Source organism: Hyperolius riggenbachi, chromosome 2, assembly GCF_040937935.1.
Source record: "Hyperolius riggenbachi isolate aHypRig1 chromosome 2, aHypRig1.pri, whole genome shotgun sequence".
NCBI lineage: Eukaryota > Metazoa > Chordata > Amphibia > Anura > Hyperoliidae > Hyperolius > Hyperolius riggenbachi.
Genome location: NC_090647.1, coordinates 79,730,412 through 79,757,899, shown reverse-complemented (window position 1 = coordinate 79,757,899; position 27,488 = coordinate 79,730,412). Strand labels below are relative to the sequence as shown.

At 44.6% G+C, this 27,488-nt stretch overlaps 1 protein-coding gene across 2 annotated transcripts in view; it reads right to left on the bottom strand.

Annotated features, from left to right (window-relative positions):
- Window positions 1–27,488, bottom strand: part of MICU2 (mitochondrial calcium uptake 2) — a 419,619-nt gene that overhangs the window by 86,471 nt on the left and 305,660 nt on the right. For both annotated transcript variants that reach the window (XM_068266953.1, XM_068266952.1), the window contains exons 5-6: window positions 18,256–18,303; window positions 5,567–5,649 (exon numbers count right to left, since the gene is read on the bottom strand). In XM_068266953.1, coding sequence (XP_068123054.1) covers window positions 5,567–5,649; window positions 18,256–18,303 — 131 coding nt within the window. The remainder of the gene's footprint in view (window positions 1–5,566; window positions 5,650–18,255; window positions 18,304–27,488) is intronic.

The window sequence follows — 27,488 nt, the reverse complement described above, 5'->3', positions numbered from 1 at the left end:
TCAACACCGCCGCTCGGTCCAGGGAATAGCCGGAACAGACCGGAGCCTGGGGCTCTCTCATGAGCCAATGAGAACCCCGTTTCTGAGAATTCCGATTGGTCTTTTACGATCCAATGGGGAGTCCCATAGCAGAACCAGGACGCACACTGTATTTGCGTTTCAAATGTGGTGACCAGCCTAGTGAGAATGAACACAGTTTGTTCTCATAGGATTTCCTTACATCCGTGCACCTGGCATTTTGCAGTCTGTTTTTCTGAAAGAATGCTGCAGGTCGGGACTCTGCGTTCCATTTGCGGCGTTGTGTTTGTTTTCCACAAGTGGAAGCGGATCCTATTTTAACAGTAAGATCCGCTTCCTGCTTTTCTTGGAGGTGTAGAAAATGTGCCGACTGGGTATGTTTTCTACACAAGTAGGATCTTCTCCTAACCAAATGATGCATCACCCACAAACACACTCCTATACTCACCTTAAAGAGCCTACATCTACATGGGATCCTATCATCAGGCTAGACAGCCATGGAGCCAGCCAAAGTTGTGCCAAGCAGATTTGGCTCTAATTGGCATTGTCCAAACTGCTCCACCAGTTATCACCACTGAGGCTGGCTTGCTGCACTGAATGTGGCCCACCTCTAGAAGACCCGGTGTGATGCTACTGCTGGAACATTCAGAGGAAGAGTTAATTTAACCCATAAGGATGGGCTTCAAGGAAGCCATAACACTATTAATGAGCACCCAATTCCACAAGCAATCGATCTCTCCCTGATTAAATTGATTGGTGCATGATGGCAAAACTATGCCTAGTCCCCAATTGGTTTCCATTTACATTTTAGCAGAAATCTGTACAAAATCCGAAACGTCTCCTGCCATTACCTTATTATTCCAGCATATAAATAAAAAAATCTTGGAAAAAAATAAATAAATGTAGATTTTTTTTAAGCATTTTTAGATTTGCCTAAGATACTATGAGGCACATATGTAACAATCGATCTTTATGACATAAAATTGATGGTACCAATTCTGGATTTTATAAAAAATAAATAAAAATGTTGCTCTCATTCAATATTAAACAGGTAGAAAAAGCAAGATACTGTAAATACAATAGATTTTTTCTTTTTCGACTGTATAATTTGAAAAAAAACAATGTATGCAAAAAAGAGAGCAGTATAAAGATGACTTCCATTTGGAAAACATGATGTCTAAGGCATAGAATCCCAAAGCATGTGCCACGAAACATTTACTTGTCTTGGGCAACTCAGGTCATGTGTCACCTCTTCCCAGCTATGTATGAGGTTCATCAGGAAAGTAACAGCCGTTATCATTTAGTCAATCAAGGAAACATTTTATTTTAGATTTATGTATTTATATAGTGCTGACATATTACGCAGCGCTGCACAGAGTATACAGGATCTTCTCAAAACATTAGCATATTGTGATAAAGTTCATTATTTTTTGTAATGTACTGATAAACATTAGACTTTCATATATTTTAGATTCAAATACACACAACTGAAGTAGTTCAAGCCTTTTATTGTTTTAATATTGATGATTTTGGCATACAGCTCATGAAAACCCAAATTTCCTATCTCAAAAAATTAGCATATTTCATCCGACCAATAAAAGAAAAGTGTTTTTAAAACAAAAAAAGTCAACCTTCAAATAATTATGTTCAGTTATGCACTCAATACTTGGTCGGGAATCCTTTTGCAGAAATGACTGCTTCAATGCGGCGTGGCATGGAGGCAATCAGCCTGTGGCACTGCTCAGGTGTTATGGAGGCCCAGGATGCTTCAATAGCGGCCTTAAGCTCATCCAGAGTGTTGGGTCTTGCGTCTCTTAACTTTCTCTTCACAATATTCCACAGATTCTCTATGGAGTTCAGGTCAGGAGAGTTGGCAGGCCAATTGAGCACACTAATACCATGGTAAGTAAACCATTTACCAGTGGTTTTGGCACTGTGAGCAGGTGCCAGGTCGTGCTGAAAAATGAAATCTTCATCTCCACAAAGCTTTTCAGCAGATGGAAGCATGAAGTGCTCCAAAATCTCCTGATAGCTAGCTGCATTGTCCCTGTCCTTGATTAAACACAGTGGACCAACACCAGCAGCTGACATGGCACCCCAGACCATCACTGACTGTGGGTACTTGACACTGGACTTCAGGCATTTTGGCATTTCCCTCTCCCCAGTCTTCCTCCAGACTCTGGCACCTTGAAGTCCGAATGACATGTAAAAGTTGCTTTCATCCGAAAAAAGTACTTTGGACCACTGAGCAACAGTCCAGTGCTGCTTCTCTGTAGCCCAGGTCAGGCACTTCTGCCGCTGTTTCTGGTTCAAAAGTGGGTTTATGCTTCCATCTGCTGAAAAGCTTTATGGAGATGAAGATTTCATTTTTCAGCACGACCTGGCACCTGATCACAGTGCCGAAACCACTGGTAAATGGTTTACTGACCATGGTATTACTGTGCTCAATTGGCCTGCCAACTCTCCTGGCCTGAACTCCATAGAGAATCTGTGGAATATTGTGAAGAGAAAGTTGAGAGACCCAAGACCCAACACTCTGGATGAGCTTAAGGCCACTATCAAAGCATTCTGGGCCTCCATAACACCTGAGCAGTGCCACAGGCTGATTGCCTCCATGCCACGTCGCATTGAAGCAGTCATTTCTGCAAAAGGATTCCCGACCAAGTATTGAGTGCATAACTGAACATAATTATTTGAAGGTTGACTTTTTTTGTTTTAAAAACACTTTTCTTTTATTGGTCGGATGAAATATGCTAATTTTTTGAGATAGGAAATTTGGGTTTTCATGAGCTGTATGCCAAAATCATCAATATTAAAACAATAAAAGGCTTGAACTACTTCAGTTGGGTGTATTTGAATCTAAAATATATGAAAGTCTAATGTTTATCAGTACATTACACAAAATAATGAACTTTATCACAATATGCTAATTTTTTGAGAAGATCCTGTATTGTATTGTCACTAACTGCCCCTCACAGGGGCTCACACTCTAGTCCCTACCATAGTCATATGTCTATATAGTGTAGTGTATTTAATGTAGTCTAATGCTAAATTTATGGGGAAGACAATTAACTTATCTATATGTTTTTGGGATGTAGGAAGAAACCAGAGACCCAGAGGAAACCCACGCAGACACGGGGAGAACATACAAACTCCTTGCAAACGATGACCTTGATGGGCTTCGAACCAGGGACCCAGGCAAGAGCGCTAACCACTACGCCACTGTGCTGCCCATTTTAGATACACTGGATCTTCTGATCATTCTCCACATAATCAACCCCTTCACATTTATCATATCTTTTTTTACAAGGTTTTCACTTTGCTGTAGTAACCGTCACACTCCTCCCCTATGAGTTGGTGGGATTGGGGGGCTCAATGTTAATGCTGCTGAACAAGCAGTTACCAGCGTACTGCAGTTATGTAACAAGCAGAGCAAGGAGAGAAGAGATTAACATGACAGATGTGAGTTAAATTACACAGAAAGAATACCTTGCATGGCAGATAGAAGCAAACCGCTGTTACTTTCTGGATGATCCTCACACATAGGCTGAACCTGTGGTAATGTTATGGGTTGTGCTTTCAACCTCTTCCGGACCACACTAGTTAATATCTACGCCCTGTTTGTGGCAACATATTTCTGCAAGCATTTAGATTTTAACTTTTCCTCATCCATCCGTTCATGAGCGATATGGTGACGTTGCAGCCCGCTCGCAGAGGTCTATTTCCAATTTCATTGGCTCCTGACCCCATGACTACAGTAAACCAATCACAGTAATCACAGGCTAAACCAGCGAAAGAACGGTTGTGGTCTTAAAGGGCTCCAAAGCGTCATTATTGATAGTTTGAATCTCTGGGCTTTTCCGAGAAACCACAGGAATAGGAGAAAAATGACAAAGCAGATTTGTTTCCATAAACCCATTATTCAGTGGGCAGTTTTTCAGAAACAGTATTAACACATTTAAAAACTGCATCAAATTATGTTCAGCTAATCCTGGCACGCATGGGGATATGAAACACATGGGTCTCAGTCACCCTCTGGGAACGTGGCAGGACCTTAAAACAAATGGACCTCAATATGCTTCTAGAGAGAAAACGATTACGCGGCTTTTTATGTCCAATTTAGGTTTGCAAGGGCTCATAGCTGCAAATAACCGTGGAGAATACATCAGTATTAAAGGAATAATCAGGCCTCTCACCAACCAATAACATTTAGCCTTTATGATAAAAACAACAACTCTCACATAACTGCACAAGCATAAAAATTATTAATTCTAAACGAAGCAGGTTATTTCGGCGCGTGGTGCTGAGCATCATAGCAGCAATGCGTTGTGGTAATTCGGGGCTCCGGCGGCTGCCAGACCCGGAATTACATATCCCTCCAAGTTGCGACAATAGTATGCGAATAGTATTTATCACCATCTCCGGAGTTTAGCGGCAGCAGAGACGTCAATTTGGCTCACCCTGCGCTGAGACTACCGCCATGTACTCGTTACAAAGTGATTAGTCCCAGATCCTAGGTGTTTTGCATGCTCTTAAACTAGGTTACTATTCCACAAAGATGAATGCCTCCCCTCTTGGACGGTGATGGGTTCACCCCTTGTTGTGTGTGATCGCGCAAACGCACTTGTTGTGTCTTTAAATTTGCAGATTGCTTTCCTGCAGACTATTGGGAGTGAACACACCCCTTTTCCTGAAGTCGCCAGTACGAGTCCCCACTGTGCACGTTACGCGTCATCATGCCGGCTAGCGTGAGAGTCTGTGCAACCACAGGACTCTCACGCCGGCCAGAGTGATGATACGTAACGTGCGCGGCGGGGATGTGTACTGGCGACTTCATGCGTAAGTTGCAGATTAACGGAGCTGCCAGCTGCTACGGTGGGCTGGAGATAGCCAAAGGTAAGTCCAAATTGTTTTTTTTAAAACCCTGCTCAGTATCTCTTTAAATTTTTAGTAGTTGTGGTGGTTGGTTTCTCTGGTGGTGAGGACACTGGGGGGAATGGGCACCTGCTCTGCCCCTTGTGGTCTAGCATGTGGGTATTGGTCCCAGGCAGTGCCATGGCTTGGGACTCTGCCTGTACTGCTAACCTGTTTGACATTTTTAAAATTGCTCCGACTCCCCAGACCCGTCAGGACTATGGAATCGGTACATAAATCATCCGACTGACTCCTCCGTTTATGAAACCAACGACTCAGAGTACGACTCCAGGTGCTCAAAGATTGTTCAGACGCCTCGACCCCACAGCCCTAGTGCAGCTGCACTTGCTGTGTCCTTAAATTTGCTGATAGGCTTCCCTTTAAGACAGGTACTGTTTGGGAGTGAACACCGGCCTTTTCCTGTGATTATGCAAACGTTTTCAAACAATAGGCTTTTAAACAATCTTCCAGGTTCTGGCAGAATTATGCCCATAATTAAAATACAATGTCTATAACCAAAGTAGTCATCATCATCGGTAATCCAATGGCGTGCATACATGACTTCTGTTTTGTCCAGTGGGCAAGCTATAGAATAGAATAGCAGAAATATGCGGAAGAAAACTTAGTTGCTTACCTTAAAAAACTCCCGCTTGTCCACCTGTTCATTGCCATCAGTGTCCAGCATCTTAAATGCAATATGGAATGCGGTCTGTGGTTCTGAAACAAGATAAAAAAAAACTATTACTGATGGGATAAAATAAACATGTCTATGTATGTGAATAAATTCCAAGTTCAAAAAATAAAATTGTAAATTCAAAAACGTAGACAGTTTCACAGTCTATTTGGCTGCAAACTGCTTATTATAATTTTCCCCAACAAGAGGTGTGTATTTATTTACTTTTAACCTTATGTGGAACTACTACTGATTTTCCTTTATATTAATTCCAAATTCCTGCGTGGCCGCTCGATATCTGAAAGTCCCTATATTAAAGTAAGCTTCTTGTGTTCACCATCAGTCGCCCACCCAGAGCATAGTTACCTCCACCATATTTCACCATAGGTTGCCCTCCCAGAGCATAGTAACTTCCATCAGAAGTCGCCCACCCAGAGCATAGTAACCTCCACCATATTTCACCATAGGTTGCCCTCTCAGAGCATATCAACCTCCACCATATGTCACCCTACCAGAGCATAGTTACCTCCACCATATTTCACCATAGGTTGCCCTCTCAGAGCATAGTAACTTCCATCAGAAGTCGCCCACCCAGAGCATAGTTACCTCCACCATATTTCACCATAGGTTGCCCTCTCAGAGCATATCAACCTCCACCATATGTCACCCTACCAGAGCATAGTTAACACCACCGTAAGTTGCCCGCCTAGAGCATAGTAGCTTCCACCATAGTTCACCAAAAGTCACCATCCCGGGCATAGTAACTTCTACCAAAAGTCGCCCACCCAGAGCATACTTGTCTCCACTATATTTTTCCATAAACCATTCACCCAAAGCATAGTTACCGCCACCATATTTAACCATAAGTCGCTCACCCAGAGCAAAAACCTCCACTATATTTCACCATAAGTTTCCCACACACAGCGAAGTTATCTCCACCTACCCGAGTACCGAAAAAGGAGAAGCCACTTGTCCTCAACATGGACATATCTGATGATAATTTCAAGTTGATGAAACTTTTATGTTAATTTTTGGAATTGAGCCAAACAAATGTAGTAGCTGATAACACTAATCGGTCCATTTCCAAGCTGCTTATATTTTCTTAAAATCGAAAAAATTTGCAGTAACTTAAAATTATTAGCCTCTCAATGGCCATCTCTATTTTTTCCAGTTACCACTTCTGGACCCCCTTTTCAGAGTTAGCTCTAGAAAATGGATGTCTTGAATATAGACATAAGATCATTGCCTAAACCAATCCTAAATGATCAGATCAGCAAAGCTGACCGTGGAGACTAAATCATATTGGCTTAAGGTTAAAACCTTACATCAGTTTTCAACCACATCTTAAAATCATAACATGTTTTATCCAGATTGAAGCAAATTTCACTCTTTAAAATACTTAACCTACAAACCACTTTTTCTAACCACAAATGAGTAGAGCCAACACCAGCCTTTAACCACAACAAGGTCTGCAGCACACCACCCTTGAACAATAGTCATGCTTGTTCTTTAAAATGAGTAATACAATCATTTCTGTCATAATTGCTACAACACGAGGACCTGCTAATAAAAACGTAAATTTTACAGTAAGGTCAGGAAATAGGTTCAGCATTTCATGGTGACTAAAATGTTTAGTTTCCTGTAGCGTAAAGCCTTAACTGGTGAACTGTTCAGAAGTACAACATGCAGGGCAAAGTGCATAATTCAGTTAGGGCGAAATATAAAAATATAGTTGAAGTTTCAAAATATTTGGAACACAACCAAGATTCAAATTCCAAGTGGAAAAATTAGCCTGGCCTGTCCAGGATCAGCAGGAGAGTCCCAGCGATTGGAAGAGGATAGGAGGACACAGAGACGGGGCATCTTAAGGATACACAGACTTCCTTCTACTTAGGTATTTGTTTCTGAACCAGAGCTTCGACTCTGAGGTTCTCTAAGTTCAAATCCCATCCATTCTTCCCCCATTGTGGTTGTGTAACACCTATCTCCTGGATTGGCACTGTGACCAATTACACTTTGTACCATTGATCTAGCATCAGGACCTCCTTCATCACCCACTGAGTAGTAAACAGACTCCTATATGCCTAACCGGTTCTGTTACACGTTTTCTAAGATGTGACATTAATGAAGTCACACAGAGTCATGGTAAAATATCTCACAGCCTGTGAAGGAAAACACTGCCTTATATAGGGTCTGGCTAGTACTTGCCATAGGGTGCTGGTAATAACATACCGGTAGATCTTACATGTCAAACTCTGGCCCACAGAGACATCAAATTTGGCCAACAAGTGGTTTCCCCACTTTGCACTATGTTTGGCCCACTCTAGACCACCAGGAAAGCTATCTTGGAAGTGATGTCCTAGACCACCATAAGGGTAGAGGGATGGGGAAAGCACTAGTCACCAAAGAACTGTATAAGGGAGGGGGAAAGCACTAGCTGCCAGGGATCTGTTTATGGGGGTATACTAAACACCAGGGAACTGTATAAGAAAGGGGGGGGGGGGGGGGCACTAGACATCAAGGAACTGTATAGTGAACTGCTAAAAACGGACTGGTAATTTAAATGTAGCATTCTATTATCACAACTAAAGTCCACCCAAAGTCAAATAGCTGACTTACAGCATCCCGCCTCATGCATGCTTCATCTCATTGAGAAAGAAAAAAAATAGGTTCCTATCATCGGTGTCAGAACTCCCATTTTCTGTTGTGGAGAGAAGTTATTCCACTAAATTGTGTATGTCTGCACTTCATTGGTAATCCTATACCAAATACTTTCCCCCAAGATACTGATACACTTTTTGATAGAGTATGCCACCATTAAAATATTTCATCTCTGAAAGGAACATTTAATCCTCAAACATTTTCTGTGAGAAAAAAAAAGTAGCTCCCATTTATCACACACCATTTCAGATTATCTAGTGTGAGAGGCCGGCTTGGAGCCTTCCATTTCTCCACATACACCTAATGTCCGTCTAGGAATCTCCAGAAGACGAGCACGCTTCTCCATAAATCCAATCACGAGTGAGAGCCAGAAGTTAAGAGCTCTTGGAACATCCAAAATAGTCAACATTCTCTCTCAAAAAATGATTTCCCCCCCCCCCCTCGTAATGGAATGTTGTTCTAAGATTTCTGTGATATTGGTTGTATTCTGATGCCTCCTGAGCTAAGTGAAGTGGATCGGTATGAAATATAATTCCCGGGCGCAGACAGAAGATGTTTGTTTCTAACAAGGGTCTTCTAATCTGTTACAAAGACATGAATAGAAGCAAGTACAATGTGTCTCACAAGAAGAGGCCGCTGGATGTTCGAAGGGCCTGTCAAAAGGAAAATGATGGTTTGCATGTGCCGAGGATATCCTATGCCGAGAAAATTATTTTTTGAGTTCATTTGACAGCAATGAGAAAAATGCAACTTGTGGAGTGAGAAGGCCATATTTCAAATGGAGCTTGAATGTGAATGGATATTCTTAAAGCACAACACCTATTAACTGCCACTGGATTGGGTAGTTTTTAAATTTCAAAGGTTATCAGCTGCAAAAGCTTTTAACACTCCCTAAGCTATGTCTGGTCAAGTCTTTGATTACTTAATGATTATCTAAATACTAAATAATAATACAATACTTCCTTGGGAGTTATGCAGAGTACAAACGCTGCCCATAGGGGCAAAATGGGGCAGCCCCCATCAGCCACTACCAGTCTCCCGGCCGTCAGTCGCCGCCCTGGCTATCCCCGCTGCCTATCATGTAGAAGGCAGAATACCAGCAGCCAGCGCCAGACCTCTGATCAGCCGCTGAACTGATGGTCACTATCTAAACTGGGGGACACCTGTCAGCACCTAAACTATGGGGGGGGTCCCTGTCACTAAACATGGAGGTTCCTGTCACTAAACATGGGGGGTCCCTGTTACCACCTAAACTATGGGGGGGGGGGGGGTCCCTGTCACTAAACATGGGGGGTCCCTGTCACTACCTAAACTGAGGGGCACCTGTGTCAGAGGCGCTCACAAACTACCCTACCATAGTCCTAGTCTGTTGTCCCACCATTGCTAAGTTTATGTAAATTTGGCTCCACCCGTGCCCACACCACATCCTAGTCCATGGCCAAGCTCATTTCTCGGTGCGGCGCACATTTTCCACTCATTTTTTGGGGTGCCGCACGGCTTGCCCACCTTTTTGAGCAGATCCCACGCTCTCCCCCCCAGCTGTTAAAATTACAGTACAACAATGGTGTTTGGGCAGCACACATACAGCAGTGGCTAGCCAATGATGGTGTCATGATTTTGAAGGGCACTTGCACTCACATTCTGCCCTGAGGCAGGCCATGTCCGCTAGCATGCTTGCATTTATGGGAAGATTTTAAACTGTGAAATTTCTAGTAAAGGTACAACTTCACTAATGCATTACCATACTCCTCCACTTCTGTATCAACACAACATTCTGTTTCTGGGATACTCATCTCAATTATTCAGCATATAAAGATGGCACTCTGTTACGTATACACTTGTTCTACTGCACAGCTGCACCTTCACAATGTGGTCACTGCCCATCATCAAGCTGCCCGTGGCTTACTATTAGCCACAGACTTGATGAACCTAGGTTCGCCATTATTGCACTTGTTTGAACTGTCAACTACTTTTTTTTCCCTATGTTGCTGTCATTTAAAGAGGAGCTGTCAGCCATACTATCTCAGAACACTTGCTCTACTTACATAACATGTATTGCCAATGTTGTCAATGTTTTTGATTTTAGTGAGGTTTCAAGAGAAAATCCTTCTTAGGATTCTCCATTTTATCCGTGTCTATCTTGAAGCCAATCCTGATGTCATTTTTTCCCTTACTCTCCTCTGCCTGATTGTGTATGCATTGCCTGCTCTCACCCAGCTCCGCAAATATTGGCCAATCAGAGAGGAACAGAGTTGTGGCAGGGGAAAAGGGGGGGGGGGGTTAGAGGCTTCAGACAATTAGGTTCCATCACTTAAAGAGAAACCGTGACAAAGAACTGAACTTCATCTCACTCAGTAGCTGATACACCCTTTTACATGATAAATCTTTTCCTTTTCAGAAACGGATCATCAGGGGCCTCTGTATGGCTGATATTGTGGTGAAACCCCTCCCACAGGAAACTGTGAGGGCCATGGTCCTGGCAGCTTCCCGTCTGTGAACCTCGTTGCATTGTGGGAAATAGTTTCCAACTGCCAAAAAAAAGAAAGCAGTATCTCCTTCCACTGACATCACCTCAATTACATTATTTTCACTGGAATTCCTCTTTAAGTCTGAGAGCAAAGTAAAGAAGCAAAAAAAGACAACCCAGCATGCCCTGCAACTTCCTTTGTGCGGCAATGCACCAAATAAGAGTCAGGTAAACTGGGGAGCTGCCCAGTTAGCATCCTTATTACTTGTTTACCAGATAAAAAGCAAGAATTGATATTTGATTTTATGTCCCGACAGTTACACTTTAAGGTGGCCATATATCAGACGACTTGGCGCCCGGTCGACCATTCGATTTGATAAATGTTATCGAATGAAAACTGGTGCAGCCATAAGCATGTCCGATCAATGACTCAATGGATTTCGGGCCAAAATTGGTCGAATGCATCAGACTGTGAAATCTTGTCCCGAAAGGGTTGATTGAACGCTTGGCAGTAGTGGTGTATGATAATCACAGGCAAACGCGACTGAACTGTTCCCCCTAATGTAAATGTGCCCCTCGGGCTCGTGCATTAAAATATTTTACCTGTCCGCTGTAGCCCACCACAGTGCCCACACAGCTTCCGTTTACGCTTTGCCACCCCATACAGCAGGGGTCTCAAACTCAATTTACCTGGGGGGCCGCAGGAGGCAAAGTCAGGATGAGGCCTCGGCCGCATAAGGAATTTCACAATCGCGGCGCATCGCCGCCTCTGCCCGCCCCTCATTCTTCCTTCACTGAGAGGGGTGGGGATAGGCGGCGATCCGTGCGGCGATTTACGTCAGGAGGGGCCGAGCTGAAGCTGACTCTGCCCCTTCCAGGAAATGCAGGCGGATTGCGCCCCGGGCGATTTGGGGGCTCTGCAGCCCACGTTTAGCGGTGGGGATGCGGCGATTACTTGGGAGCACTGAAGCGAACTAGAAGGAAGCTTTTGCCGGCGAGGGCCACAAAATATTGCATCGAGGGCCACAAATGGCCCGCGGGCCGCGAGTTTGAGACCCCTGCCATACAGCAATGCAGAAGCTGTATGGGCACTGTGGTGGGAGAAAGCAGACAGGTAAAGTATTTGAACTAAAGCACGGCAGCATCGGAGGCAGCGAATACAGCATCATGAGAGAGGTTCAAAGATTTCATGCTGAAATCAACTGGGAATAGGCCTGTGGTGTATGGGCAGCCAACAGATTTCTCTCTCTGATTAGGTTTGATCAGAAAGATCTGTCTCTTTCTCAAATCTGCCCATCATCACTAGATATATGGTTACCTGTACAGTAAATAGTGAAAATCTCACAGATCTGTCATATTTCGGGCTAGTCCATCTCCTTATGGGGCATTCTCAGTTATTTCTTCATTTACAAAGCACATACTGAACTGCAGTTGCTCAGCCCAACTGCCAAAAAGTGTGCATGTGAGTAGGGAAGCTGGCTGACATCTTTGTATAGATCCTTTCCAAGGAATACTATTGAAAAGAATAAAAACACTGGGTATCCCCCATGCGGACATGGGCTAGTCCAATAATTGACAGTACATTTTACTACATTAATTTTACACACCTATGTTTAGAGTACAAACACCAGTAAAAAAAAAAACACTACACCTGGTTTGCCTATGGTGCAGAGGCGTCTTGTGAAGCTTTACCCCCAAAGCTGTCCACATCGCTCCACGCCCCCGAATACCCCACCAGCTACACTAAACCCCACTGCATACCAGCTACAAATCCCCACTGCCCCACCAATTCCTAACCTGGTCAGGTGAGGGCCGTGGGCAGTGATTATCATAATAATCACTGCCCACGGCCCTCACCTGACCAGGCACCGCGCTCCCTGCCCTTTGTCTTCTGCACTTTTCCTGCTCGCATCCTCGCTGGTGCGGGACTCCTGCACACGTGCGCCACCAGTGACCCCACCGCATGTGCGCCACCAGTGACCTCGGTGGAATGTCCAGCACCTCTGAGCTGCCAGGTCATGCAGTGAGAGGGCGCAGGTGTAAAATCAGGAAGAAAAGTAGGATGGAGTTCGTCACGGCAATTGTGGCTGGAGATGGAGGAGAAGACAGACACGCAGTGCGCGGCTGGATAGGTAAGAACTTCCACCGCGCTCTCTGCACTTGCTTGTGGGGGGGGGGGGGGGGGGCACATTCGGACTACAAAACGTACTGACTTTCCCCCTCACTTTTGGAGGAGAACAAGTGCGTCATATAGTCCAAAAAGTACGGTAGGCATTTGAAATTTTTGATAATACAAAGGTTTAGGAAAATATTTAACCAACAGGTGCTAGAAGGTCAACAATGCCTAGGCATAGACATGAAGAAACGCAGTCCATGGAATAAATTATATCTGGCAAATGGCAGGTTTATAAATTTCCGATGGTGGGTGATTTATCGCGTCTGCGATTCAGAAATGTCAGCGGTGATGCAATTTGCATGAGTAAATCAGATTAGGTATGCTGTGTGAGTGTGCGTCTCCTCACATTCCAGCCCGATACTCCCCTCTCCTCCTTTAAACATAAGGCCTATCAGTACCACACAGTTATATTTCTCATGGGTCTGCCCAGGCTTGTCATCCTTGACAAAATTTACCTCCCGCGTGCTGTGTTTAGATTGCGCAGAAATCTGTGCAGCGTTAACGGCTTTTTATACGGGAATAAAAATGGTAACAATGAGGAGAAATCTGGGTCTAATGATTGGGCGCGGCGCATGCCAAATGTTTTGTGGTTTACAAAGCATGGAAAGAAACGTAAAATGCAAGCGCTTTCACACAAGGACTTTCCAAACTACATTCATATTAAAACAAAGAAGATTGTTTTAAAATGAGACGTTATGAAAATCATTAAAAGCAACCACTTAAAGCTCGTTTCCAGGAACTGTAAAAACATAAATAAAAATGTGCTAATCCCGTACCCCCTGCGAAACTAGTAGCAAGGATTAAAAGACGAGGATACCAAAATGTAGGCATTAAAGTGGACCAGAACTCTTGCACAGGACAGAAGGAAAACAGAGAAATGCACCCTGTATGTATTTTGAGAGTTTAACCTGTTTAATTCCCCCTCATTTGTGTCTAATCACAAGTTGATTGTGAATGTAATTTGACCTCTCCCCTGTGTCACCTGACTGCCACGGCAGATAAGCTCATTTGAAAGTACAGGATGTTAACAATATGTCTGCTTCCATGAATCAGAAAGTAGAAACAGCGCAGATTTATTTCAGGATTTGTATCAGCTGTAACAAAGACATTTTTTTTGTTTAACAGTTATTATGCTGTTGCGTATCTTTGAGAGCAGAGAGGACGTTCTGAGTTCAGGTCCACTTTAAAGTCCACAATCATATCTCTTATGTAGTGAGCATGGAAATAAATATTCTCTGAGGACTGGCAGATACGGCCCTTGAACCTGAGTCACGCCCTCCTAAATTGCCTAATACTGGAGAAGGGTTAATTAACAGCTTCAGGCCCATACAAATGATAGATTAAAGTGGGCTAGGGCGGCCAAAAATGACCGCTTTTGCCAATAATCCAGTGTGTGTACAGCAGCCCCTGACAAACGATGGCCGTCCGGCTAGGCGGACGAATTTGATCGAGCAATGGCCGATAGGTTTGTTATCAAACAGGGATTAAATGAAGGCAAACAGTAATAATAATAGTTCATGTTATTTCAGCCTGGCCACTAGAATGGATTACTGACACACTTCTGTGGCTAGATCGGCTCTGGGCAAACTACGGCCCCTGGGGCGTATTAGGCCCGCTCGCGCTGTTTCTCCAACCCGCCGACAAGTGGCCGGATCCCTCTCCCTTCCTGCACAGTCGTGAGTGGTCGGGTAAGGGGAGAGACTTAAAACTCACCTGATCGCTGTCCACCGTTGCGGCTCCAAAGCAACAGTCTGTCACATGACATGACGTCAGGACGCGCCTGCGTATTTCATGCCGCCACTTCCCGACATTATGTCACGTGACGCCCTGTTGCCATGGAGACGCAATGCTGGACGGCGATCAGGTGAGTTTTAAGTCTCCCCTACTACCACCAACTCGTGACTCTGCATTGAAGGGGGAATTTTAGGAATGCGGCCCGCAGTTCGCAGCATGCGGCCCGGAGCTTGCCCAGCCCTGGGTTAGAGATATATTCTACAATCAATAACATAATGAATGGCTTCTGTTACACCAAATAATAATGGCTTATGCATTTCTTTAAATCCAGTAATGAGATCCCTCTGTCAGCATTCCCTATACCACCTGAAGCCGTTTCATTTGACTTCAGGGTGCGATCACTATTTGAATCTTCAACTCTTTAGGGAATCACTGAGTGGGACAGTTTTTCTCAAAAAACTCCAAACCAAAAGCCAAAGTAATGCAAGAGTTTATCCCCTAAACACAGTCAGTAGTTTTATGCTACTTTTTAACTGTAATACCCCTGTGACTAGCAATGTTTCTAGAAATACTGTTGTGTAGCACATACTGTATAGTCTTACGTTTCCAAAACTATCTACTGTATTGCTTTTCTTGCCTCATCACCAGTATTTTTTATTTTTGCTAGTAACAGCAATTTAGTTGCTTTGACTCTGTCACCTCTGTGGCATTGCCTTAAAGCACAGGTGTCAAACACAAGGCCTGCGGATTGAATGCGGCCCTTCTTGCCATTTAATGTGTCCCTCAAGAGCTTCAAATGTCCATACTTACAAGCAGCAACCCCCCCAGCTAACTGATAAGACACTCACACCTACACATCTCCCCCCCCCCCCACACACACATAGCAGAGTAGCACAGATGAGCAGAGGAGCATTTGTCTGCTTCAACAATGCATCGTGTCTATTTTGTTCTTGCCAAGAGTTGCACACTTTTTATACCTCCAGCTTCCGATGACATATCTCAGGAGCCGGAGGTATGCAGCATAAAGTGTGTTGGAGTCAGGAAGATCAGAGGAGACCCGAAGCAGCACTGCAGCAAGTAAATATTAAACTGCTCCACTGCGCTACTCTGCAGAAGGGGAGGAGTAGCCCCCCCCCCCCCCCCCACCGTCACTATAGTTTGAGACTGTTCAATAAATGTTAACTCGTAATAAACAATTTGGCCTGCGACTTATACTATGCAGCGTTCTCCCCAGAAATTATTTCCAGCTGGGTGGCATGAAAAAGTAGCCAGGTGGGGCGAGATGAGAGAATGCAGGGCCAGAGCTTCTGTGCGCAACTCTGCTCACAGCACAGGAGGAGTTGAGCCAATGATAGCCGGGTGCTCACCAAAACTATCCAGGAGGAGCACCCGGCTAAAAGAGCCTGGGGAGAACACTGCTAGGTTTTAGATTTCAGCCCCTTACGTGATGGAGTTTGACACCCCTGCCTTAAAGGAGACATGAGGTGAATTAAAGCAGCGCAGCTTTACTTACCTGGGGCTTCCTCCAGCTCCTAGAAGTCTCCATGTCCCTTGCCTCAGTTCTGCTCACACCTGTTCTTCTGGTGTACCCTCTGTAGCGCCACGCATGATTGCGCTCCCATGGCCGGGAGCGTTCTGAGCACGTTCTGAAAAAGGCGAGAGTGCTAAGCAGTACACCACCATGCTGCTCATGGTGATTCAATAAAACATCAAATCGCATGGTCTATCGGGGATCAAAATCGCTAGAGGTATGGCCATCTTTAACCACTTCAGGATCAAATGCATTTTCACATATCAGCACTGCTCCCATTCATTTCGCCAATAACATTACTACTACTAATTACACCTAAATGATCTATATATTGTTTTTTTCAGGACAAAGAAGGCTTTTAGTGTGTGATAATTTTGTTTAACCTCCTGGGCGATAATCCCAAGCTGAGCTCTGGGTATGTCGTGCAGGAGGATTTCTCAGGCCCTGGTGGGCCGATTTGCATAGTTTTTTTTTGTTGTTACACGCAGCTAGCACTTTGCTAGCTGAGTGTAACTTCCGATCGCCGCCGCTCGCCGCCGATCCGCCGCGCAGCCCCCCCAGACCCCTTGCGCAGCCTGGCCAATCAGTGCCAGGCAGCGCTGAGGGGTGGATCGGGACCCCCTCTGACGTCACGACGTCCATGACGTCATCCCGCCCCGTCGCCATGGCGACCGAGGAAGCCCAGCAGGAAATCCCGTTCTGAACGGGATTTCCTGCTTACTCTGATCGCCGAAGGCGATCGGAGTGGGTGGGGGGATGCCGCTGCGCAACGGCTATCATGTAGCGAGCCCAGGGCTCGCTACATGATTTAAAAAAATTTTTTTTTTTTTAAAAAGTGCTCTGCTCCCACCTGGGCGATGTAATTGTATCGCCCAGAGGGTTAATAATTACCTTATTTTCAATGCATTTTAAAGGGAAAAGTAGAGAGAAAAAACTGAAAAACACACTATTTCTCCATTTAAATCCATTATAGCTTTACAATAAACAGTGTTAACTACAAGTTAAATGCACTAATTTTATTTGCTTATTCATCCTGGTTATAAAAACATTTAGATTATGTTCCTAGCACAATGTATGGTGACAATATTGTATTTGAAAATAAAGGTGTCTTTTTTCTGTTTTTCGTTTTCTCACTGTACACTATTGATGATTATAAGACCTTTTTTGCAAAAGTAATAGTAATATACCCTCATGGCATACGTATTTAAAAAGCCAAGTTTCTAAGGTAACAATATATGTTGTTTCTTTCATATTCTGTCACTTTGTTTTCATTTTACAAGTCTTATTTTGGTACAGCATATGTAAAAATGTAATTGCCTTTGATTCAGTTTGTGACTAAAAAGAATGCACAAGACATGGGCCCCAACCCTAAAACTCTATTCTACTACTTATCACAGTTAAAACGTTACTACATACATCTGTTGTAGATTTGCTAAAACTACCAAATTTGATCACAAAATTTAGAAAATGACTTTTTTATGTTGGATTGAGTTTGTCCATACCTACTTTTTATGTGATGTGTGTCCAAGCTTTAAGACACACCAAAATGTATTCAACAACTCTTCACGGTTAAAATGATACCATATGTGCCTCATTTAGTAACAAACGGATGGTGCACTCTCCTCAAATACACTGGACGTTTATAAACGTCCAGTTGTCATTAAGTGGTCAAAGTGTACCCGATGCAGTGCGTAGGGGGCAGATGAGACACAGAGGCATGCTCCCTGCCGCAGGACATTGGGTAAGGGCGCAGAAGCACTCCCTGCTAAAGGCCCACTGAGGGCGTTCCTGGAAGGCTTCCCCAGCTGCCAATGGGCAGCTCTGCCTCTCCCCGGCCGCTCCCCCTGCACTCTGCTCTGTGTGACACACACAGAGCGAAGCTACCAGCAGTGAGACCCCAGGGGTGGCAAAACCAAAAGTGAAGGATAGCGGACCACAGGAGTGGTGGAGTGCGGCTACCTGATCCGCTCAGCCCCCCGGATCAGGTTGCATTTTTTTACTTAAGAATCCCCACCTCGAGTTCCCTTCAAAGTATAAAATCAGTGTGGTTTGTGTTAAGCGGATAAGCAGGCAATACGTACTTGTGAGGATTGTCAGCAGGAATAGGTACTCTGTGTAGGAGAGCAGTCCTGTGGAGAGAGCAGAGAGATTCCTCAGTAATCACTGCCACACTACATGGCTACACACACTGCAGGCATTCCAGCTCATTTTTATTCATGACAGTGCAGTTTACATTATCCATGTCACATTTACACAAATAATAGCAGGCTAGATAAGTTTCACATTTTTCACCATGCCATTAGTAACACTCCAACGACAAAACAAGGGGGTGTTTTTCCATCAATTTTAGTGCATTAGTGATTTTTTGTTTATTACGGTATTTTTAATCAAGCAGATTATACACTTAAAACCGGAATAAAATATGTAAACATATATATTTTTTAATGGACGACCTGTACTTCGTTTAGTACTGTTTAATGGTCTTTTTAAACCCAACATAAAACACATGCTCTTCTTATAGGTAAAGACAACGCACTTATTAAATACATTTGTTTTGTTATATTTAGTGTTAAAAACATGATTTATTTTTAAGAAAAGTAACAGCAACAACAACATTTCTAAATCACTTTTTTCCCCCTATAGGACTCAAAGCGCATAGATATGTCTCAGTCCAATACATAGGTTTCTGGGTAGAATTTGTTACAGAAGAAATGGTCAGGTGTCCAAAAATGCAAGACTTAACAGGTGGCTTTTCAGTTTGAACTTAAAGGGGAACTGAAGTAAGAGGTACCGTATACGGAGGCTGCCATATTTATTTCCTTTTAATCAATACCAGTTGCCTGGCAGCCCTGCTGGTCTATTTCTCTGCAGTGGTATCTGAACAACACCAGAAACAAGCATGCAGCTAGTCTTGTCAGATCTGACTTTAAAGTCTGAAACACCTGATCTGCTGCATGCTTGTTCAGGGGCTATGGCTAATAGTATTAGAGGTAGAGGATCAGCAGGGCTGCCAGGCAACTGGTATTGCTTAAAAGGAAATAAACATGGCAGCCTCCATATACCTCTCTCTTCAGTTCCCCTTTAAATGCCTCTAGGGATGGAGCTGTCTTGATTGGGTGTGGCAAGGAGTTCAAAAGGGTAGGGGCAGCATGACAGAAGATGCATGGATATGGATCTGAGGTTGTGGGAGGTCTGTAGTTTCACAAAATGATTATTTCATATTTGTTTGATGTGCCACTTTTGATAATTTCAAGTCCTACTACTGCTATAAGCGTCTGACATTACAAATCCAAGACTCATTTATTTAGATAAATTTCCACTAACAGATATTGCCATCCACAGCAGAAGATTGAGGTATAAGCATTATAAGAGGCATAAGCATGGCACTAAAGGTGTGGGGATAGCGGTTAGAGGTGTATTTCTGTATGAAGTTAAAGATGTGTGAGACAGTAGCTTAAAGTAATTTAAAGAAATCAGTTATGTGTCTATGACAATCACCGGATCCAGTTTGTTAAATAGAAAGCCTTTCTGGTGGCTACTCTTCTGGTGTGTGGCTATCAGCAATGACTAGTCTATTTATACAATAAACTATACCAATAATGATACAAGTAGCAACAGACTCCTAAAGGTTGTCACACACCATACAAATATTTAAATATCAGTTCCATTTAAGAATTGCAATCAATTATTCTGACTGATTGTATCATTTCTAAAATATGACCAATGTATCACACACATGTTAAATTTTTTCCCAATTATGATAAAATGATTGGAAACAGAGAAAATTGCTAGGGTGTGTGCATTAATAAATTCACAATCTAACACACCATACAATCTTTAGAAAAATGGAAGAAATATTTCCAGCATTCCGGATCGATAAAAATCGGACCCCCCCCCCCCCCAAAAAAAAAAAAACAGGAAATCTGATCGGATTTTTCATTTGAATGAATAAAAAGCTTTTTTTTTTATTTTTTTCAAGAGATCCGATTATATTTATTGCATTGCCGTAAAATCGGATCATTTTATTGTATTGTCTGTGGCCACCTTAAGGCTGGTTTCACAGTGGGAAGTTGCGTTTTAGGGGACGTTATGGTCGCAGGAGGTGGTGTTGGAGCAGGACGCTACCAAGAGCCGTGTTGCAAGCAGCTCTTGGTGCGTCTGCTCTGTCGGAGGCACTGCTGGAGACCACGTGAGCGGAGCTCTCCGCATCACGTGGTCCCGCCAGCCAATCCGCGGCCGCTCCAGGATGTAAACACTGCAAGTGCAGTGAATAATAAGTAGCCATGTGCCTGGCTACGTAGCGGCCTCTCCCTGCCTCCTCTCCGCCCATAAAATGAAAAAATAAACCCTACTGAGCATGTGCAAACCGTCTAACGCGGCTTAGCCGCGTGTAAAGAACCGCATGCAGTACGTTATGTAGACGTGCTGCGCTAACGCAACGTGGGCACTGTGAACAGCCCATTGAGTTTTCATTACTGTGCGTTGGGGTGCGTTACAGGCTGCTCTAACGTGCGCCTGTAACGTCCCACTGTGAAACCAGCCTAAGAGTAGCTAAGTCAATATTTTATTCTGTTTCCACCCCTGGGCCAGCTTTCTTATGGCTTCCTTTCTTTGTACTGCAGTCCACCTCCCAGTGTTGCCAACTCATCCTTTTAAATACGGACACATGGAATTATACAGGTCTTGTGGCTAGTTAGATGCAGTTAGATGAAGTTTAGGCAATATTTATGTGTAAGTAGCCCTAGAACCTGTATAACCTAGATGTATAAGTGTTTCAAAGGAGGATTTGGCAACCTTGTCCCCTGCCATTTTATCTGCAGCCCGCTCTTTCATGTTAAACACCCACATACAGCAGCCCCTCTTATGGGCAGTTCCCTTAGGGCCTGTTTCCACTAAACACAGATTTGATGCAGATTGGATGCAGAAAAACTGACTAATGAATTCCTATGGGCCTGTTTCCACTAAACGCGATTATTCTGATGCAGATTTTCCCATAGGCTTTCATTGGAGTCAGTTTTTCTGCATCCAATCTGCATCAAATCTGCGTGTACTGGAAACAGGCCCTTACAGACTCCAATGAATACCTATGGGAAAATCTGCATCAGAAAAATCGTGTTTAGTGGAAACAGGCCCATAGACATTCATTGGAGTCAGTTTTTCTGCATCCAATCTGCATGTAGTGGAAACAGGCCCTTAGGCATTAACCTGCCTGGCGTTCTGATTCCCGCGGGAACGTTTTTTGCACATATTTTTTTTTCTTTTTCATGTAGCTAGCCTAGCGCTAGCTACTTGATTCCCCCCTCCCTGCGGCGTCCCTCCCACCCCTCTGATCGCCGCCGACGCAATGGCCCATCCGGAAATCCCGTTCTGAACGGGATTTCCTGGAGGGCTTCCCCCGTCGCCGTGGCGTCGTGACGTCACAGGGAGACCCGATCCACCCCTCAGCGCTGCCTGGCACTGATTGGCCAGGCAGCGCACGGGGTCTCGCCTGGGGGGGCCCTGCATCGTGGTGGGTAGTGGCGGATCGGCGGCGGCGATCAGGTAAGGCACGCAGCAAGCAAAGTGCTTGCTGCGTGTTTAAAAAAATTATTCAAAATGGCCCAGCGGGGCCTGAGCGGTCACCTCCGGCGTCACTGGACGAGCCTAGCTCGACCAGAACGTTAGGGAGGTTACAGAGGAATTTTAATCCAGGACTGAAGTTCATTCCAATCTGTAGCGGATACCCCCTTTCCCACAGGAAAGCATTACCTTTTCTAGAATAGATCATCCAGGGGGGGGGGGGGGGGGGCTTCCACTGTGCATAGAACTCTCAGTAAACGAACATTCTGTACAGATCACCTGGCAGGAATAACGATGACACCACCAGTAATACCTTTCAGAATGTAAATCAGGGAGAGGAAATATTTCACAATGGGCAGACCCTGACTAAGTAATCTTTAAATTAATATTGTAAACAATAAGCAATTTTATTAATTGCTTTTTCACTTCAGTTTCTGTTTAACTCTAATCTTCGACATGTTCCTCCCCATTTGCAGTCTCTACATCCAAGTTCATCCACCCCCTCCAGCAACAGACTCCCTTCTTCCCCCCATTCCTCCCCCCTCTTCCAGCAAGAAATCTATCTCTTCAAGCAACTAGATCCAGCAAAAGTGAAGGGATAGGCATGTATGAACATACACCGGCACTTATCACTTACTAAGGGAACTTGAAGTGAGAGGGATATGGAGGCTGCCATATTTATTTCATTTTCTACAATACCAGTTGCCTGGCATCCTGCTGATCTTTCCAGCATCAGTAGTATCAGAAACTCATGCCTGAAACAAGCATGCGGCTAATCCAGTCACCTGATCTGCATGCTTGTTATGACTTAAAGGGACACTTAGATCAAAAAAAAAAATGAGTTTTACTCACCTAGGGCTTCCAATAGCCCCCTGCAGCTTTCCAGTGCCCTCGCCGTCTCCCTCCGATCCTCCTGGCCCCGCCGGCAGCCACTTCCTGTTTCGGTGACAGGAGCTGACAGGCTGGGGACGCGAGTGATTCTTCGCGTTACTGGCCACAATAGCGCCATCTAAGCTGCTATAGCATATATCCTATACCATATAGCAGCATAGAGGATGCTAATGTGTCTGGGAACGTGAAGAATCACTCGCGTCCCCAGCCTGTCAGCTCCTGTCACAGAAACAGGAAGTGGCTGCCGGCGGGGCCAGGAGGATCGGAGGGAGACGGCGAGGGCACCGGACAGCTGCAGGGGGCTATTGGAAGCCCTAGGTGAGTAAAACTCATTTTTTTTGTTTGACTTAAGTGTCCCTTTAAAGGTGTTCTGTGGATTATAAAAACAACAAAAACTGACACTTACCTGGGGCTTCTATGGGCCCACTGCAACTGTCATGTCCCGCGCCGTCCTCCTACGATCATCCGCCGGTTCCCTTAGCCATGTGACGCAACTGCGGCTGTGGGCACGCTCTCTCTCTCTTGTTGCGTCTCTGGGAGCTTACTGTGGAGGCGCAGTCCAAGAAAACCTCGTACTGCGCCTGCGCAGTAAGCTCCCGGAGACGCGAGCGGGAGCGAGTATTATTCGTCTAATTAGACGAATAATTGACCGGTGCCGGCGGCGGGGAACGGAGGATCAGAAGAGGACGGCGCGGGCACATGATAGCTGCAGGGAGCTGATAGACGCCCCAGGCAAGTGTCAGTTTTTTTTTTTTTTTTAATTATGCACAGAACCCCTTTAGGCTTCTTTCCCACTAAGACGTTGTGTTAGATGCCACGTTAAGGTCGCATAACGTGCCCCTAATGCAACGCATAGTGGGATTGAAGTTGGACGTCAGATTGAGCCGCATTATGTGGCTCTTCATGCGTCTGTGATGCGTACTCTTGGACACATGAGGCATCTTGTGGTCCCGCCAGCCAATCGCCGCACAAAGCGGCCACTCCAGGAAGTAAACACTGCACGTCACACCGTGCAGTGAATATTAATTAACCATGTGCCTGGCCGCGGAGGAGTAGGGGAGACCTCCTCCTCCAACATTACTGAGCATGTGCAAACAGTCTAACGCGGCTTAGCCACGTATCACGAACAGCATGCAGCACTTTGTTTAAACCTGCTGCATTACTATGTAACGCAACGTGTGCACTGTGAACAGCCCATTTAGTTTTCATTACTGTGAGTTGGGCTGCGTTACAGGCTGCACTAACGTGCGCCTGTAACGTCTTACTGTGAAAGCAGCCTTAAAGTATTAGAGGCAGAAAAACAGCAAAACAGCCAGGCAATGTGCATTGTTTAAAGAGACACTGAAGCGGAAAAAAAAATATGATATCATGAATTGGTTGTGTACTATGAATAATTACTAGAAGATTAGCAGCAAAGAAAATATTCTCATACTTTTATTTTCAGGTATATAGTGTTTTTTCTAACATTGCATTATTCTATAATATGTGCAGATTACACAACACTCAGCATTCAAAATGATTCTTTCAGAGCAGTCTGAAGTAATGACCTCTCCTCTAGCAGAGAACGCTACCTTTAATAAAAGTTTACAAGATCTTCGCAGGGATCTTACCGTTCAAAAGCAGTCCAAGGTCCGCCGCGACGCTGAGGATTATCGCTTGGGTCGAGTGTACACATGGCATCGAGAACGCCAAGCTGGACGCCGCTATCCGCCTCCGGCAGGAAATCCGCAACCGGAAGTGCCCGGTGTTCCACAGAAACCTGGTCCCCGGAAACCAGGCCCGCATCATCCAGGTCCGCGCAAGCCGCGCAACCCTCGGAGGAGACCAAGGCAGCCAAAGCCTGCGGGCGGGGTTCGACCTGGCGAGGGTACAGGGGAGAGCTCGGTAGTTGCCTCAGAGGAGTCCGTGGGCGAAGGTGCTGGTACACGCCCGCCTCTGGATCCAAAACACCGGCAGGATTTTCAGCAGGCCGGCAGCGATCTGGATTCAGGAGGCAGAGGCGGGGGAAGCGCCGCAGGTGCTCAGGCGGCGCGACGGAACCCCCGTGCACCAATCGAGAGGGACAATTATCCATCCCGGACTCAGACAGGGAGGTAAGAGAAAGTATTATTAATATTTCCTCCTATACTGTCTCTGCAGCTGAACATAAACTGTTGGAGCGTGGACTTGGCTTTGTGCCTGTTTATTCGGTTGACCAATTTGATTGGCAAGTTGAATTTTATAGATTTATGAGAACATTGAAACTGAAAATGTGGTTCAAGGATTCTCCACGTGAGGAGAGAGGTGTACTTTTTAAAAAAAGCGCTTGGATGCCTGATCTACAAAATGAATCATTGAAAATGTTTGAACAGATAATATTACATGAAGTAGGCAGGCTATGGTCATACGATTGCAAGTATAGAAATTTGTCGGCTCAAGAACGGTTAGCTTTAAAATCTTTAAAAGAAAACAAGGAGATCTTTGTTTCAAAAGCTGACAAAGGTGGTGCGGTAGTAATCCAAGATAGGGCTAGGTATGTGGCTGAGGCGTGTCGTCAGCTTTCTATACCAGGCCATTATCGAAGGATTGAGTATGATCCAACTTTTGAAATAAAAGCTAAGGTGGATTTGCTGATCGGACAGGGGATTGAGGACGACCTGTTTGACAGCAAAATGGCGGATTTCTTAACAACTGAACATCCGCAAACGCCTATTCTATACTTATTGCCAAAGGTGCATAAGGATTTGTGTAACCCTCCGGGACGACCAATAGTGTCGGGGGTGGGCTCAGTCCTACACCCGATTGCTAAGTTTGTAGATACCCATCTGCAACCATTGGTTGGTGGGGTGGTTTCATGCTTAAAGGATACTAATGATTTGCTGATGCGATTGTCCAATTTGGGTGCTGTCCCCGACGATTTGTTGCTCTGTACATTAGACGTCCAAAATTTATTTACCTCCATTCCGCACCAAGAGTGTATGAAGTGTATTGAGAATAGGTTGTTGGAGACTGACATATCTAATCGTATGGTATATTACTTGTTGGATTGTCTTGAATTGGTACTTGGTTGCAATTACTTTAGATTCGACAAAGACTTTTTCATTCAGCTGCAGGGTACCAGCATGGGTTCTCCGGTAGGTCCCTCATTAGCCAATCTTTTTGTGGCTGATCTTGAAAAGCAGCTGTTTATTGACAACGACGAATATGCTCGAGATATTCTCGCATATTATCGGTTTGTCGATGATATTTTAATTCTGTGGCAAGGTTCACGTGAGAGGTCCGATTCTATGGTGTGTGCAGCCAATGCCTCGCATCCAACAATTAAATTTACTGCAGAGTGTTCTGATATTACGGCAAATTATTTGGATGTTTCTATTCTTAAAAAGGATGGTTTCCTGGTGACTAGGTTGCTCTCTAAACCAACAGAGCGGAATAATCTCCTGAGGACGGACAGTTTCCATGCCGTTGTATTAAGAAGGGGATTCCCAAAGGCCAATTTTTGAGGGCGAGACGGATCTGTTCGTCCTTAGGAGATTATGACAGGTCTGCAGAGAAACTTATCGATAAATTAGGGGTCAAGGGGTATGACCGGGATTCTTTGAAAAAGATCAGCTCAGAAGTGAGAAGTCTGGATAGGGAAAGACTAATCAGACAGGCTAGCAGAAAGTCTTCAGCTAAGTCTAGTGAGCGGATTCCGTTTGTAACCACCTATTGTCACCAGTCGGAGCAGATTAGGAGTGTTATACGCAAGCATTGGCCAATCCTACAGTTGGATAGTGAGTATGGAGCATTATTTACACAACCACCACTGTTTGCGTATAAGAAAGGTAAGTCAATTCGTGATCTTGTGTGTAACTCGGATATTATTATTGACATACGCGACATGGCGGCTCCAAATCGACGTGGTACGTTTCCGTGTTTGGAGTGTAACTGTTGTAGTTCAATTATCAGAGGCAATTCGATCTCGCATCCGCGTACAGGTAAAAAAATTTTCATTACTAATCGCTATTATTGTTACACACCATTTGTCGTGTATGGTCTGAAGTGTCCTTGCGGTTTGGTCTACGTCGGGAAGACCAGACGTATGGCTAAATGCAGGATACAGCAGCACCGACAAGCGATCACGAATTTGGCTGCTGGGAAATCGCAGTATGATACACCGGTTGCAAGGCATTTCTTGCAGATGGGCCATTCCGTGACACAGTTGCGATGGTTTATTATGGATGCTATCCCTCCTCTTACGAGGGGTGGGAACAGAGATAAGTTGCTTTTACAGAGGGAAGCAAAATGGATTTGGAGATTTGATTGTATCTCTCCGAATGGTTTGAATGAAAATAATAATTTGGCCTGTTTTCTTTGATTCTCCCTTTTTTTCAGGGGGGACTCCACAGAGGAATAATGGACTCAATACATCATATTGATAAGTCACTATTAATTCTCTTTCTGTAATATTTATAAGGAATAAGTGATGTAATGCATAACTGTACTCTAGTGTTTATTCTCAGGTTCAGTCCAGGGTAGACACTGGTGTGTAGTTCCCTGGTGTTGATGTTATTCTGTTTTTGAACATTGTCACTTCCTGGGGGTGGGTATATATTGCCTGTGTTGATGGGGGGGGCGTTACACCTGATGAAGGGCTCCGCCCGAAACATGTAGTGTACTGTCTGCTTCAATACAGCTTGTTGCTGCACACAGCTCCTGAGTGCCGTGTCTTTCTTTCGTGTCTAGCAGAGAAAAAGTAAACAGTTCACTTACAGTTGAGATAATAAAAGTCAGATAACAGCCCTCTCCAGGACTAAAGCCCCATCTACACGATGGGACATTGCAGCGATCCGGCGGCCCGATTAGCCGCCGGATCGCCTCTTCCGCGTGCCCGCCACGTCCC